Consider the following 17,788-nt stretch of genomic DNA (forward strand, 5'->3'; position numbering starts at 1 on the left):
TCATTTCTTTCAGCTTTCCATTTTTACATGGAAGACTTGTAGGCTGAAGTATGTACATAAGGTACCGCACACACAGTAAGTTATATAAAATGGAAAAGACTCTTGCCAAGAAACTATACTGCACGTGCTACTTCTCACAAAAAGGACAGGAAAATAAAAATATGATAAATATTATTTTTTCCATTTCATGATTAGGCTCTAAGATATTATGCAAGATAACATAGTCTATAGTATAAAATTCAATCAACTTTCAATTATTCAGAAAAGGAGGAGGAAGGGAGGGTCAGATAACATGGATAAAGCAATACCACAGGTTAATATAAAACATAATGCAGACGGTGTACAATGATAAGTAACGACACTGCTGACAGAAGAGTATCAAGACCTCCTAGGTAGCACTGAGCCAGGCTAGAAAGCCCCTATAAGCCAGCACAGTGCCTTTTAAATACATTTATGTTGTCCACACTGGCAGTCCCACAACCAGCTTAGGCACTCCGAGTACACCTACCACAATATTAAACCACCCTGAACAATCTGTTCATAGCTATGGGGAGTTCTACCTGAAAAGACTGTTAGTAAGGAAGATTATATTTTAGTTTGCTTAAAGCTCTCCTCTGGCTTTCACCTGTATCAGTGAAAAATCTCATATATTCAGCAATTCCAATGGCTCTGCAACTAAACTGTAACTTGGGGAAGGAAACCCAGCATGGAATAAAGGCAGAAACAGGTCAGGAGGGGTGGAAATGCAAAATGCAGCCACAAAGATATCATGTTTCCACCATTCTTCTATTTATTCTATAAATGCTAGCAATGACTTCAATTCATCTTAATACCGTACATAAAATTCTCCATCTACAAGTATTTTCACATGTCAGTTAATATAATAGCATAACACTAGTAACAGCTGCAATTTATCTAGTATCACATTAGTTTTCATATTCTCCCCATATATTTCATCAATCAGTTCAAACTATGTTACCTTACTCACCTTTTTTCACGTACAGTTTCAGTAGAATGATACATTAAAGTCAGCAATAGAGGGACAGATCATAAAGAAAAATGCTATAACTGTGAATACATTTTAGAATGTCTTAAGTGGAGAATTAGAAACAAACCAGCTCAAACCAGAACTGAAAATTCAAAGGTCCTAAAAAGCAAAGTGAGTAATTTCACATAAAAAGGTCAATTACTTTCAGAGAAAGGCAAGCATTTCTATAAAATTTTATGCCTGTTATTACTGCTTTTCTCTGAAGCTTTTAATACAGTGCCTCTGTATTTATGGCACTTAGCTACAGCTTCATCAGTCTACGCAGTAAGGTCACCAAATATGTCTCATACCACTGCAGACACTAATCTGTCTTCAGCAGGATGGTATTTTATTGAGGAGAAAAGTCAATAAAGTCCAACAGTCAAAAGTCCTATGTTCTTTTAATGACTCCTTGAGGCCATCTCTCATGCTGACATCATCCCTAACAAAAAAGGTCTGTTACACTTTATACAAGCAGCGCTGCAATTTTCAATAGGACAATTATTGCCAGAATTCTAGAAAAAGAGCTGGAGTCTTACCAAGTCATCTGTGCAGTACAAGCCATTCTAGTGTCAAGAAATAAAACAACAGTATAGGGTATGTATGGAAAATATCCTGTATCAAACAGGCAGAACAGCCAAATGAGGAGATAAATGACAGCAACTGCCAAAACATATGTTCATAATATGAAATAAATTTTGAATCTGGCAACCATAAAAGTCACCTTCAGTCAAAAGCACACCATGCAGACATTAGCCGGGATCAAGGACTACAGAATTGGTGGTCACAATTTCATACATCTTCATTTTTTTAAAAGCTAAGCTTGCTAAAAGCTAGTAGCAAGGCTATCTAAAAGGTTGATACATTCTTAAATTGCTATTTGAGGTGACTTGTATACATCTTTTCACAAAAAAATCCAAGCCATTATTAATCCTTGTCAGCAAACACACAAAACAAAATCCAAAGTAATCCGACTACAACTGAAAATAGATTTTTTTTTTTTTTCAAAACCAAACCCATCCCTATTCAGGAAAATGCTTAAGTCAAGGTTTAACAGTAAACATTGATTTCCATTGTGACCTTTTAAGAGCAATCTCGAACTGCAGCAGTCACTCTGAAGGTTTTTGGCTGGTTGTCTCTATCCCTCCAGCTCCTTCTGAGAAACATCAGTTTTGTGCATGTGACAACTCTATCTATACCGGCTCAGTACAAACTGCACGGAGCAGGAGAAAAAGGAGAATGAAAGCTTTTTGCCTTGATAGAAGAATTCTTGACAAACACTAAGCCACAGAAGAAAAAGCTGTGTGGCGACTGCCCACACTGCACAACAACAACGATGAGAATTCCACTTCCAGAGATCTCCATTTTTCCATTTCATAATGACTATTTTAGCACAAGTATTTTTAGAGCTCTACATCTACACAAAACGCTATTAAAAAGTGTTCATTTGCAAATGTGTAAGAAATCCAAATGGAAAAATTCCAAAGTTACAGAGAAACTGTTTCATACATGCTAACACATGGACGCAAGCGTGACACTGGAAATGTATGAAAGCACAGTCCTGCTCCGCAGCAAAATGACACCCTGCCTTTTGCCCACTGCTTCTGAAATACTTGACTGTGTTCCAGCAGAGCAGGGTTTCATTTTACAAGAGTGCTTCACAAAGTTAGCAGTGAGAGGAAGTGTGAAGTAAATGAACTCACACCCCCCCACCCAGCCCCCCAAGATAAAGTCTCTTCAGGTACTAAAGTAATTACCCAACTAAATGAAAGACATTTAAAAAGCTCTGAAAATGGAGCTAGAACTATTGCCAGATTGTAAGTCCACATGCAAACCTCTGTATCCATCTATTATTTTTTTCCTATTTAAAATTATGAGCATTGATAAAAACATAATTTAATATTTATTCAATTCATTTATCTTTCCCAAAACCTCACTACAGTAATAGGCTTGGGTAAAATGAGGGACAATAGTCTTTAACTTAGGTGAAAAAGCAGGTAAACTTGTAGTTCCAGCACCACAAAAAAATCCATCCCCAAACCATAGAAAATAGCCTCACTGCAACAATTACTCCCTGGATTTTAATTAAGAGACTTAATGGAAATAATTCAACTTTAACAACTTTCAGCTTTCAGAAGTCTCCACAGAGGAGTGGGGAGATAGGAGAGAAGGGCTTTGATGCATCAAGGGTACTGGATAGCTTAAGAGTCCTGAAATTACAAATTTGATTTTCACTGAATAGCAAAGAATAAGCCAATGAATCACACACAGCAAAATGTAAGAGTTATACATTGAAAAAATAATTGGCCCTGATGGGCAATTTTATAAAGACATTATAAAAACAGCACAGCATTAAAAGATTAATTTAGCTTCAGTATAAATATGGACGTGATCAGCAAAAAGCAAGCAGTAAGGGGAGGAAAATGTGAGTCATGCAGGATATTGGAAGTTTATACAAAAAGTAAAAAGATGATAAAACACTAACAATACTGATGGTTCTAAATATTTCTCTTGCCCTGAAAGTAATATTGATCTCATTACTGTAAGTACAAGATGAAGAAGAAAATCTATCCCGAGATCACTAGAAGCACAGAAATGCATCTATACTTCTAACACAAGTAAAATAAAACTCTTCAGGCTACCATAAAGCAAGAATGAGAAACTTGTGAAAAGTCTCACCATAAAATATACTTGAAAATAAAACCATTTCAGTTTATATTTCACCTGATAATATTCAACATTCTTTACAAACAAGAATTTCCCCATCTCTATTAAACTGCAAGTACATCCAAAGAAGAAACAGCTGTTACAACTGTGACAAGAAATACTACATAAAAGAGATACAGAGCACTGCATTTCATTGAGGCAAAGTAAGAAAGCAAGAGTGGCAGTGATGATAAGACAAGATGCCATAAACTGATTAAAAATCTGGTAAATGAAAATTTGCCACTGGAGTTTCACATCCCTTGAAAAAGTTCACACCAACAATACAGCAGGAATGACTTTTCTGTCCCAAGAGCTATATTGAAAAGTTGTCACGTGGAAAGTAACATGAAGAAAGCTCTTGAACAGCTGGAGTGAGTTTATCACAGTGAAGTTACACTCATGCTACAGGTGTGGAGCAAAATTAAAGTTACATTCATGATTTAATATGCACACACACATATTAAATGCTTGTTCATTAATCTTCTTTCACACCACAGAAGATGCTATCTCTCAGAGGTGGGCTGACTCTGTTTTATGAATCAAGATCTCCAGAACACAACAGACTATTTTTGTTTATCAAAAAGGATGTCTCCAGCTTAACATGCAATTTTTGAGATTACATAATGTAGTAATATAGTTTCAAATCAACTGTCATGGAAATAAAATACAAAGGCATATAAAAAAAACCCTCTTTCAACAAATTTAGTCCATGTACAATATAAAACTTCAAATGAAATTTAACTCAAGTCCCCCAAAGAAGATGGATGGTTTACGATTTCTGTTTTCATCCTCTCTTCATGGGGCACAAACTGGGTTTTCTAGCTTTAAAATGACATTACTTCGCCTGAGAAGTAAAACAATACACCAAACAAGTTCTTCTATAAATGCCTCTGACAAAAAGTATCACTGTGCAAAGAGCGAGGAAGCAGGATGTACCATACAAATTAGAGAAAGCAAGATGCAAGAGATGGGAAACACAGTGGTAGAAGGATTTCTTTAAGGTCAAAACCAGAGAATGGAAATAGAATAGGCAAATCTGAGAAGCATCATTTATTTTAAGTATGAACACATTTTTTCTAATATAATTAAAACCCAGACACCAATCTGTCTTTTAATTATATTAATTAAATATCCCCAGTTGAGAAAAACAGAAGTATAAACTGCTTCTCCAAGAGCGAAGTAGTAGCCATGCCAGCCTACAGGCAGATCCTCTCTGCCTCTTGCACCACATCACATCGGTGCCGTGCAGGAACACAGAGAATTTCTCACAATTCTACTCAGGTCTTTTTGTTTGTTTGCTTTTGTAATCCCCAACAATTGTCAGGTATCAGATACATTTCTCTTTACTACAGTAAGAAAGGCCCAGAGACATGTGTTGTAGTCATTCTTTATGAGAGGAGACCCCTTCCCCAAAACAGAGGGGACAACACCTCATCCAAATTATCTCAGAATCTGCTCATACAGCTTGCAATTCATGCTCCTAAAAACCCCTTGTATTTCCATTTATTATGTATTCAGCATGGTCAAGAGCTTGAAAGAACTGCATCATATGGGAAGGATACAAGCAGGTTTAAAAAAATATAAAAAACTTACATTTCTGTCTGAAAATCTATTTAGATAGGAATAATAATAGTGATTATTAAAACTGTAAAACTATTTTTTCCATTTAAACACTGGAAATCTGGCAGCACTGTGCCAACAATTGCATTATTGATGAAAATACGTGGTTTTACCTTTTATTTTACATATCCAAAGAGAAAAAAATGTCTTTTAAGAAAAAGGAATATGAACTGAATAATATTTTAATTTTATTCAAATGGTCTAGTCTCAAATTGATAACATGTTATTGAAGTGGAACTTCTACAGACTTATTTCTTAATCACTTTCTGAAGCAGCACTACAGGGACTGCGAATAGAAATTATACTGCAGTAATGTTGACACAAAGAACAGATTAAGAGATGCACTTCTCACTTTAGCATGTATTGGTGAAAGCAGAGATGGCAGATACTTAAAAGATTGTATCTGTGTTACTCAGTTACATAATTCACACCCAAATCATGTGCACTAGAAATATGTGGGGGAAAGAAGTACTACTTCTGTTGTGCCTTCCCATCTCAAAGTGCTGTGTACTCCTTCACTAACGGCCGTAAACACAACTCTTATACCTGTTCCACAACAGCAATTTGAATAGAATGTTATGGTGCAGAAAAAGTTAAATTCAAGAAAAACATACAAAGTATGTTAATTTCATACGGAACACAGATTTCTAGCAAGGAAAGCCATGTTCAAAGATTTATTTTATTAGTACTTTAATACTTTGGTCTACATGAAATTCCATGAACTGGAAGAGATTCTTGTGTTAAGTAACAAAAATGTTCTTTTGAAAAAAGCTAGAAGAGCAATCAAGCTTTGCAATCTCTACTACAGTACTGCCAAGGTATCTTCAATGTCTTCAGGAATAAATTTTTAGAAAACATGGTATGTAGAGGTGTTTGTAGCCACAAAAGTATCCTCAAATACAAAATATAATTTCCATATCTAGCATACAAGTAGTTTGTACCATGCTCTTTATTCATGCTTATCATTTTTCATATTTATTCAACATGATCATAACCACCTGCACGCTTGAACATGTGATGAATGTAATGATATGGAAAAAGCATTGAAAGTTAAATCTGTAAAAAATATGGCATATCACAATCCATAAAATTCTCAAAATAATTACAATACAGTTGTATTTTTGTAACCACTCACATTCTTGATATCTTAAAAGTACAGTCCCGGGAAAAGTTAATTCTTCAAATTATAATAAGCCAAGTCAGAGAGAAACTACGGCTTTACCTTCATATTAAGGTTTGGGGTTTTTTTAATAAGCACATTAATACTCTTAAAACTGTATTTCTTGTAGTATAAATAAACCTTCAGATGAACAGTAACAGATTGTAAAAAGAATGCTTTTGAGTAGAAAACTAGCCGCCTTCTTACTCTACATGAAGAGAGAATAAATCTCTCACTCAACACCGTTTACTAACATTCACCATATCGATTAACCATGAGAAAGAAGGATGTAATATTTCAGGAAGATTTTAAATAGTTGCTGTGCACTTGGGCTCTAACAAAATAAACCAAAATCTTCTACCTCTTATTTCAAATAACAAGGTAATTCTTTTTTCTCCCCAGGGAAAATTAAAAATCAGCAGGGATAAGAATTGTGAACAAGTATCTTAATAACAAAAATATAAGAAAAATATGTTAAGTTCATCACAATAAGAAATTTGCAGTTAAATATTGTCTCGTGATAAATTATATGACAGGACCTTTACATTGAAAATTCAATCAGAAAAGCTGATTTTAAATAAAATATTTTTCAAGGAGTACAGGAACTAAAAGACAAATTGAACAGTATTAGTTACGGGGTAGCGGGGAGGGAGGCAGTATTCTCCATGAAAATTTCCTTTGAAAAGGAATGATGAAAAGCTAGCATTTAATCACCAGTAAAGATTAGCAACAGTGATGCTTCTAGGCTTTCCTTCTTACACTACAACTTTTAATGGTAATTATAATATCTTCTGATACATAGGCATCCTTGAATGATGGGACATCATTTACCTGCACGGCAGCAGAATAGAGCCATGCAATACATAATACTTGAATATTTTGCAACACATTTACAGCTCAAATGATCAACCTGCTGTTTTAGCATAGATGGGTTCCAAGGACAGTTCTTTTATCCTGCTAAGCACAAATCTACCTACCCCTTGGCAATCCAGCAGAATAAAAGGGAGATATAAATAAGGAAAAGAAGGAACATAAACCAGCAGATATTTTATGGTTCATAACCACATTCAGTCACTGCCCTCTACAAAAACATTTATCCCATAGCTGAGCTTGGAGTCAATGTAGTGACAAGCACCTAATTGTCCTGCTATTATTATGCTCAATGACTCTCTTACTCCTAGAGAACAGCATGTATGACACCAACTCAAAACCCAGTAAAAGCCCTGGGCTATGACTGAACCAAGAGGTAATATATATGGCCATAAATTACAGTAATAATGAATTAAACAGGTTTAAATTACTAATTGTCTCATCAGCACTCTAAAATTAACGTTCTCCTCGGATTTAGAGGAAATTTTCTACAAAATGTTAAGATACTGATTATTCCTCTTTTTATCATGCAGACAACTTGGATGAGAAGTATTGAGTTGGCAATGACAGGCATTTGAGACAGGGCAAGATTAATAAGGAAAGAATGAAAGGTTAAGACATGGAAGCTGGGATGATGGAGATGAACAAAAGTAATTGGGGGCAGAAGAGACAGAGCTGAGATAGTAATATATTGCTGGGGACAAGACATATGACATGAACACTTAGGGGAACTCCAACCCAGTAAAGCACAATCCTCTCCCGTAGCAAGTACAGAACCCAAGACCTGCACATCCCATCATTCCTCTGCTCTCAAGCATCTGTACAGCTCAGAGGAAGAGCATCCCACTCTACAAACAGGTGCCAGGGAACGACGACCTACTGCTACCTTATTGACTCAGGTAAGAGAGACCTGATGGACGTCAGGGTTTGAACTGTGCTGATGAGTCACGTGGATGTCAGCATAATTCCACTTAACTGAATGTAGAAATTCAGCCTGAATCTCTGACTGAAATTCAGCCTGAATTTAGAATTCAGTGTTCGGAAAGTAACCTGAAAAAGGCGCTGATATTTTGTACAGCAAAAACTCAGTTAAAAACTTCTGTAACACTGCTAAATCAAGCACAGAGAGGGTATAGTCTATAATCAAAGATGCCCACGTAACTTTAATCACTCATTTCCTGTGCATATCTACTGTCCACAGGTCTTTAATTAACAACCACATACTACTTTTCATTCCTCTTCAAGATTTTTCTGCTCAAGTAGATTTCTTCAGACAAGATGAAATTACTGTAAGAATCAGGACTGATCACAGTAACAGTCTTACGCAAAAGACTGTCTTTGAAAAAACATTAGGGAAAAAGCAAGGAATGCTGCTTTGAAAAAAACAGATTGCATTCTATCAGTGCCATTTATTTCCTTCACAATACCAAGCAAATCTTCTAAACTAGTTTTTCCAAAGGTAGTAATTAATCATGTACTTCCATTTTTCTAGATGTTGGGCTTGATTTTCAGTACTCCTTAGGAGTCACCAAGGCACGTGAAGTTATTAAGAACTGCTTTTAAAAAAAAAAAACTAACCTCTAATAGCTCGGCTGACTGAAAGTTCAGGCACCACGTGTTTTAAATTTAGTACCCCAAAACAGCAGATGCTTTTAAACTTTGTACAATTCCAGGCTTCATATATATATAAAATGCAGTAACATCACCTTGCTTCACTTCTCAGAGATTACATGAAAAACAGCGTTTGAAAGCTTTTCAATAGTAGCAAGCACTACCCAAAAGTCCAAGGCAAGAATAACACTTTTATGTATTCAGAGCTAAGTTTCAACAATAAGCAGAATAAAGAGACTAAAATTCACATGGGTCACTGAACAATGGGGAAAAAAATAATGAATAGATGCTCGCTAATCCTACTGCCCTCTGCACAGAGCAGACTACGGTTAAAAACCCTACGTTCCAGACACCTGGAGTAAATATCAAGTGGGATTTTTTAGGCATATCCTCATTTTGGAGTGCTTGAACTACATTTAGAGAACACCATGACTGTAAATACTTTAACTTTCAAATCAATAACATCACCAGCTAGAAAAGAACAAAGACTCTCCTCACTCTTAAAGAGACTTCTGGGCTCCGACAGCGAAAGCAGCGGTTTGAAGTGTAGATTCATAAAGGAAGCTGAAGTAAAGGACTATCGGGACAGTTTTGGGGACTTCAAAGTGAAAAATAAAGCCCTTTTCCTGCATATATACAAGAGTACTAACTTATGCAAAACAGTTCTAAAAAGAAAAGACCACAATGTATTACCCTTTGCCTCTTCTCTAAATATCTGTAATTCAGAGAACTAAAGCAGCGTTTTAACTCTAATGTACTAATAAAGTCTAACCGCCAAGACACTTAACATGAACGGGTTTTCATCCCTCCACTTTGAAGAGGGGTCACAGCAGATAAATAAGAATGCATACTGCATAGCCCATGACTTCAGCTAAATACAAAACTGCAATTCATTCAAGCTGTTTGGCTAACGTTGGAAACCACGAGATCCAAGCCTGATTAGTTATTAAAGAGAGAAGAACACTTGAATTGAGTTATAGCCTTTTCATTAGCTACCATGTAATTTTATTTTTAACACATGCTATATAATTTGCAGTGTTTGTTGTAACTAATTCTTTACTGCTGGTTCTTCTACTGAAGAAACTAATTACGTCTACTGCATTCTAAAGCTAAACCTAAACCATCAGTTTAAAATTACTTGCATAAAATAATGAATTTTGCCAAATGAAAGCATGAGATCCAAATCTGTCAGCAGTAAAATTTCACTGAATGCAATTCGGCTCCATGAGCCATACTGTAAAGAAAAAATTCCTAGGCTCACTGACTCATAGGCTAGCACATTTTTGTACAGAAAATAATCAGCAAATTTACAAGAGATCAGTGCTAAAAGGTTGCAAAATAGAGTTAAGGTGTGATTTCACAATTGATGCAAGTCAATTTAAGCTTATATATCTACCAAAACAAACCGTCTCATTCTCATCATCCCATACAGTCTTTCCACCCTCTCTGTTTGCTGGCACTCGCACACACATGAACACGCAGCGAGCTCTCCAAGGATTTGATCCAACTAGTTACTGGCTGAGTTTTCAGCCAGAAAAGTACGAAACAGCCTGCTGGAAGGCAGTATGATTGCTGGTGTTGACTGTGCAGCAGGAGATGAAGACAGAACTTCCCCTTTTGGCATCAGCATAGAACTTGAGTTACATTAGGCTGCGTATTTACAACTGACTTCAGGGAGTACTTAACCAATATAAATTTGCTACCTCCAAGCACAGGTATAGCCACAGGAGAAGAGGACTGGAAACACCATGAGATAAACAAAGACATTTCCTTTTTTCCTGGACTCTTATTTTGTCCTTCATGTGACTGTAGGACTCAATATATTCACCTATCAATCCTCCTCCTCTTTACTTTTTATGTAGTTAAAGTTATCTCAAAAAATATAACTAAGAGTATGTATGCAGACAAGACAGTATTAAAAAAGAAAAGTTTGATCATGATGGAGGCAGGCAAGTGGAAGACTACTAGGTAAGTAACTAGTACAAAGGCAACCCTGAACACCACTTAGAAGAGTTGACTGGTAGCGAAAGTTTGTTGTGGGACTTTTTTTTCTTGTTTTAAAAGATCAACTCGCTAAACAAAGGCATTCCAAATGTCACGTCTTACTTTTATTGCAGCAAGGCTTAGAAACTACAAGCTCAGACTCCACTTTCACAGCTGCTATAAAACACTAGGCAAAAAGACTGTGCGCCAAGAACCTTTGAGCATTACTGCAGGCCTCAGCTCTCCATCAAAACCCAACACAACCCACTCAACAAAAACAAACTATAAACTATGACAGCCAACTGCTCTCTGCATTTTGAGGGTAACAAAAAAAGCAAGATAACTGACCTCAATTTACCAAAGCACCACTCGCAGATAATTCCATTAGTCTACACTAAGAATTGCCAGTATTTGTGACAGAACACACCATGATATCCAGATGTTCTAATAACAGAAACAGAAGAAGAAAGGAAACAAGAGGGAGCAAATTACAAAGGGACTGACAGAAGCTATATTACTGTCTAGTAACAAGCTAGATTACTGTCTAAAGTTTAGGGAAAGATTGTCATCCTCCCTCCTTCTCACCCCTACAGCTATTAGAACCTCTGGACAATGTATTTCTGTCTGGGTTTTGATAAGGGTAGAGGCAAGTATACAAATCTGAGCACAAGACTCTGAACTACCCTAATGAAATGTTAGGGTTTGACTTTTAGTACTGAAACTTTAGATAATCTAAGTACCAACACTGTAAACTCTTCTGACAAATAGTCTGCAACTTGAACAATGAACAATCCCATTTCCTTCCAAGTTATTTTAAAGGTCATAATAAAATTACATTCAAGATATAGTAATCCAAAGAGACTTTTTTCAACCAATTATTTAATTTTAGGATGATGTGGATTCTGCTGTTGTGGCTTTAAGAACAAATGTTTGGGAAATACGGACACTGCTGTATGAGCCATATTGTACTTCTCAAGCTGTTTTACATTTCATCAGGTAGTATCAACTAAAATTCTGGCAGGAAAGAAAAATACCAGTGAGACCTCTTACCGCAGAATGCTCACATAGTCACTCTAATCCTTCTAAATGCATGCAAGCACTTAGCATGTAGAAGTTTTATTGACAGTATGGTCAGATTTTACCATTTCTATGGAGAGCTGCTAAGCAGAAAATTATAGAGATACCTTATTGGCAAAGTCATTCAAAAGGTAGCAGCCAACAACTTTTTTCTTCCTTTTCAGAGTCTTGCTATCCTTTTTCACTATTAATATATTCCAGAAACAAGACATAACACTCTGCATGTAATTATCTTACTAGTTGATTTCCATACAAAAGCCATTTCTTTTATTGCATAAACCCACATATTCCCATCTTCTCCTTTAAAAATGGAGGCAGTGAGTGGTTTAGACAATTACGGCTGTCTTGGGGGGTTTGACAAATAACTTTTCTGCTCAATGTATGCTTTAGGCCACTGGGAAAGCTGTCAAATAATGACATCAGAATCTACATTAACACTGGCAAAATGCAACTGTGCTTCCTTTCATATTTAACTCAGATGGTTTATGGCCATTCCTATTCCCTGGTCACAAAAGAGAGGGGAATGAACAAATGGGTTGTAATTCAACCCAGATAAAATGGGGATAGATAATGCAGGTTCAGTGAAAGAGTATGAAAGAAAGAGAAGCATGTCTTTGCTTTGTTAATGAAAAAGCTTGCTCATTCTTCATCATCAATGAGCTTTGTAAGCTTGAGTCACTTCCTAAAACTCCAATTAAGTTGTAGGGGATGAGGATAAAGAACAGCTGCTTTCCCCTCTTTCAGTATCTAAGTTATTATTACACTGCATTTCTTGTACATGAGCCATCCCACATGTACAAGAACATTAGATGGACTACTGCATTACACGCTGTGGGGAGCTACCTTCCCGCTAAGCCATTCCAAAGCTCTCAAGCATAGACCATCCCATCTTCAATTTGATTTTATATTATACGATCTTAATTCCAAGACAAAGCACAAAACAACCAGAAACTCACTATTACTTCAATGCCTGATGAAGGTACCTGCTGAGTTCTGAGAACAACCCTGAACACCTATCTTGGTTTAAAAAGCCACCTGTGGGTCTTCACCACCTGGAAGACAGCAGTGCTCAGAAGCAGCTGAGGCTTTGACATTACTAGAGAATTCACTTCCCAGTGAAAAGCTTAGTGACTGAGGCAAACGATTAATGAGGAACTTAGTTTTTCCACTGATGCCTACCAGAAATATATATTTAACTTCCAGAATAAAAATGCGGCAAAACCGATCTGGTCATATGGTTTAATTTTAGGTAGTCCTGTGAGGAGCACGGAGTTAGACTCAAAGATCCTTATGGGTCCCTTCCAACACAAGATATTCTATGGTACTATGATCTGTTTATGAAATATTTTTTCCGAAGTTAAATTACACCTGCTAGAAACTCAGCTCTGATGATTGTTTAGTGAGTTGTTAAGAATGGTACCTAGAAGCTATCACAACTTGAGCACCAGGGTTAGTATTACTGTCAACTCTGAACACATAAAAGATCCAAAAAATGTGACCTTCCCATTGATTTAATGTTTGAAACTGTACATTACAACTGACATCTACTTAAAGGGATTCTCCCCTCACCCATCATTAACCTCGAAATCTGCACAGAACACTCAGCTACACTAGATCTAGCATCTAATCTCTAACGCCCTGTTCCTACTGACCCGCTTTGCTGGTTCATCTGCATTATTAACAGCTTCCAGGCAAGGCCAGTGATTCTGTTAAGGCTTAAGGCAATGCCGGATGCTGGCTTCCCTAGCAGCGTAGTTACACTAATGAGGGATGTGATTCATTCCCACCTCTTTAGCATCGATGCAGTTACAGTGACATGCAATTACTTTTATTACTGCAAAAACGGGAATGAGCTATATCAGTATAACATGCTCCACACTAGAGAGGTGTCTATTCTGGCATATAAAAAGTATTAAGATTTGCATATACGTTGTTTTATCTTCAGTTTTATAGTTTGGGAGTAATTCCAATGATTTTTATGAAACTCCACACACACATACCCCACCTGATGTGCTTCGAGTCTTTGCAGCACAGCACACAGGAAGACACTTGGAGTCTACAGTCTAGGGGGTTATTTAAAGTGTTTATTTTAAGTGTTTACAACACCTAACACATAATATACATTATACCATATTATTTGTGGCTACTCCCATACAAAAGAATTGCAAGTTGCGCAGGAAAGAAACTGACATGGGGAAAGAAGTGGATTAAATTTGTAGCTGAGCACTCAACCAAAAACTGGGGGTCAGAAATGCTTGCATGGATTTTTCTCCACTGCCCAGCCTTAGTCAAAACAAAAGAGTCATAGAATAGACCACACTAAAAAAGGCACAAGATGAAGTTATTCACAGCAGCCTTCAAAACAGAGTAGTTAAACAAAAAGCGTCCCCCCAATAAGCTTTGCTTCTTACAACTTAAGAACAGTTCTAGCTATTTTCTAAGGTTCATTGTGATGATAAATGCACAAAAGTGAATGGTATGCACGGCCGCTTATTAGCATTTAATGCTTCTTGAACAACTACAATGCAAATATTCATCACAATAGATGGGAACCTTGGTGGAAACAAGAATTCCCACAAATTGTTTGAGTACAGTAAATGAATAGCATTATAAACAAAAATCCCAAATCCCTCACAAACAGGTATGTTGCATTTGCCTACAGATCAGCCCATTACACATTCATTGCGCAACTGCATTTGTAGAAAACCCTTTGGACAAAAAAAAAAATTTACACCCTAACAAAAAGTGTTTGGTATTTATAGATGTGTTCAAGTCAAACCACATTTGTCTCTCTTTTTTTTGTATTACTGACAGATTTTCACATAAGTAGGATGTTATAGAACAGAGTATGAAGTCAGACAATTTTAAAGGTGGCTCCATTTTGAATTACTTAACTGACACTGTATCAACACACTAACAAACACAGTAACTTTTAAAAAGTAATGTTTGGAGTTTATTTCTTAGCTTCTAGGCTACAACTCAACACAAAACACTAGAAAAATCGAAATGACCACATAGGAAGTAATCGAAGCTACAATCAAATGACATAGTGACACCTTTTAAAACTACTTTTACTTCACTTAATCAACTAGACAATCAAAATAAACATAAACTACATTTGCTCTGTATAATGCATTAAGAAAACGCCTACATCCTGCACGAACCCTCATAATTTCCTAAGTCTCATCTCTCTATTCAATACCGTAATATGTAAACATACTCCGCAAATGTGGTTTTTCTGATCAAGATGCTTACAGGAGAAGTACACATTTTTAGTCTACTCCTATTAATATATTTGAGGGGCAGAGGGAAAACCCAGCCCTATCACTTACTGTACCTTGTAAAGTATTTCTTAAAAATCCTTAATATTTTTATCCATATAATACAGGAGAAAAAAAGAAAAAGGACATGATTCCATAATTCTGTTCACAGTACCTTTTCATACCTTGCTTATGGCTGTCAGAAACGACAATAATAGAAGCATAAGAGCACAATCATAGAATGGTTTGGGTTGGAAGGGACCTTAAAGATCATCTAGTTCCAACACCCCTGCCCTGGGCAGGGACACCTCCCACTAGACCAGGCTGCTCAAAGCCCCATCCAGCCTGGCCTTGAACACCTCCAGGGATGGGGCAGCCACAGCTTCTCTGGGCAACCTGGGCCAGTGTCTCACCACCCTCAAAATAAAGAATTTCTTCCTAATATCTAATCTAAATCTCCCCTCATCCTATTCCTACACTCCCTCATAAAGAAACAGTTGTCTTTAGTGTATACACACCTGACAGCCCTTCTTGGAAAGTTGTTTTCCCCTGTCAACAGCACAACATGAGAGATGGCGAGGGTGCGTATCTATGCATATACGCACACAGACACTCACATACACATAGATCAGAACAAGAATATGCCTGGCTAAAACCACATCAGTGAGCAGCAGTACTGAGAAAAGCCTCATAACTCTGTTTAAAACAGCCCCCAACAAGGGAAACGCCTCTAGATGGGAGACGACGAAGGAAAAAAAAAGAAAACCAACCCAAAAACCCAACAGATCGAGAGAGCTCATCGGCCAGAGCCACGGAGGGCAGAGGAAGGAGGAGTACCCTGCACAGCTCTCCTCCATCCTGCCTCGCAGTCTTCCTCTCTCGGAGGAGAGGAAGGGCGGAGAGCGAAGGGGGAGGAAGCCGAAAACACGAAGGAGAGAAACGGCCCAAGCGGAGAAATCTGCCAAGCATCGCCTCCCGTGAGGAGAAATCCCCCTCTACACCCACACACACGCTCTTTAAGAGAGATTAGGGGGGGATCCCCCCAGCCCCCGCCCAAACATCCACTGAGGAAACTTCTCCTCCTCAAGCATCCAGCTTCAATTTGCTGAAGAGACAGCAAATTGATTACCTCAGCTTCAGTCTTCGTGGGGGGGCTAGCTGTCCGTCCCGTCCCCCCCCCCCCAACGCCCCCTAAGGGGGCTTTGGGGGGGGGACGACACACACAACCAGCCCCCAGCTAAGCCCTCCCTGAGGGGGACCCGCGAGGCCCCGCCACACCGGCTGCCCTCAGCCCTATCCCCCTTCTCCGTTGTCTCGCCCCCCCATCCCCTCAACGCCCCGTCCCTCACCGGCTTGGGTGGTGTCGCTGAGGTCGTGGTTGGCGGCGCTGGCCCGCGGATAGTCACGGAGCTTCCTGCCGCTCAAACTGAGGGTACCGCTGGCCGCCGCTTCTTCTAAGGCTCGGTCCAAAGAACGGCTCCACGAACCGGGACCCGAGGGACCGGCTGGGGGAGAACAAACCGACGCGCTCCCCGACGGCATCACGGCAGAGCCGCCCTCCGGCGCCGACAGCACCGCGGCCGCCATTTCCCCCCCGCCTCAGCCCGCCGCTGCTCGCTCCGGCTTCGCGCGCCACCGCGCAGGCGCGGGGAAGCCCGGGGGCCGGCAGGCAGCGCGCGTGCGCCAGCCGTGACAGGGCGCGCAGTGCGCATGCGCAGCCCGCGGGTACCGGCAGGGCGCGGAGCAGCTACCCAAAATAACCCGAAACATCCTCTTTTCGGGGCCGACTTTTCCGCCCGCCTGGGGTAATCGCCTCCCCTTGACAACGTCCGCAGTGCCCGCATACCCTTCTGGAATTCAGAAAACTTCTAGCTGACCCACCCAGGGTGGGATGCCACACTGGCTGCCGGGCACACCCCTGAACCAGGTGGCAAAAGTACCAACGGCGTCATAATTTTTTTCCCCTTGATGTCATCAGTCGTTAGAAGGTTGCACTCTTTGACACGTCCGAATGAATGCCAGTCTTACTCTAGGACAGCAGAGATCAGCTGCTTACACAGACGGCAGACAGCCCGGTGCCGAGGCCCCCGCTGTACCCCACGCCTTATCCCATACACGGACGGGCAGCGTATTTTTTTCCCCTGCATCACCGATTAATAGCAGCGGCCGTTGTCTTTCAGGGACTCCGCGCTGATGCTGCAACAGCAAGTCTGGATGACAGCCAGACATGTCCCAGCAACACACACGCCCGTGCGGATGAAGGGATCTGGTACCACAATCACACCCAGCCACTCAATTATGACGATGCTACTGAAAAAAATACATTAATAGCTGACACATCTAAATGCAAGTGAGCTTATCCAGTGCCACTCCAAGAAGTGCTTATTTTCAGGATGTTACGCTGGGCAACAAATGCAAGCCCTCTTTAAATTAGGCTGCTTTTTGGTATATTCTTTCTTCAGAATGTTTAATAAG

At 39.0% G+C, this 17,788-nt stretch overlaps 1 protein-coding gene across 18 annotated transcripts in view; it reads right to left on the minus strand.

The window, feature by feature from the left end:
- Window positions 1–16,941, minus strand: part of LRCH3 (leucine rich repeats and calponin homology domain containing 3) — a 70,864-nt gene extending 53,923 nt beyond the window's left edge. For all 18 annotated transcript variants that reach the window (XR_010071499.1, XR_010071498.1, XM_063337757.1 and 15 more), the window contains exon 1: window positions 16,663–16,941. Coding sequence is in view for 16 of the 18 variants with exons in the window: in XM_063337757.1 (XP_063193827.1) it covers window positions 16,663–16,900 (238 nt within the window). In the remaining 2 variants the exon portion in view is untranslated. The remainder of the gene's footprint in view (window positions 1–16,662) is intronic.
- Window positions 16,942–17,788: the final 847 nt, after the last annotated feature.

The sequence above is a fragment of the Chroicocephalus ridibundus genome, chromosome 6, assembly GCF_963924245.1.
Source record: "Chroicocephalus ridibundus chromosome 6, bChrRid1.1, whole genome shotgun sequence".
NCBI lineage: Eukaryota > Metazoa > Chordata > Aves > Charadriiformes > Laridae > Chroicocephalus > Chroicocephalus ridibundus.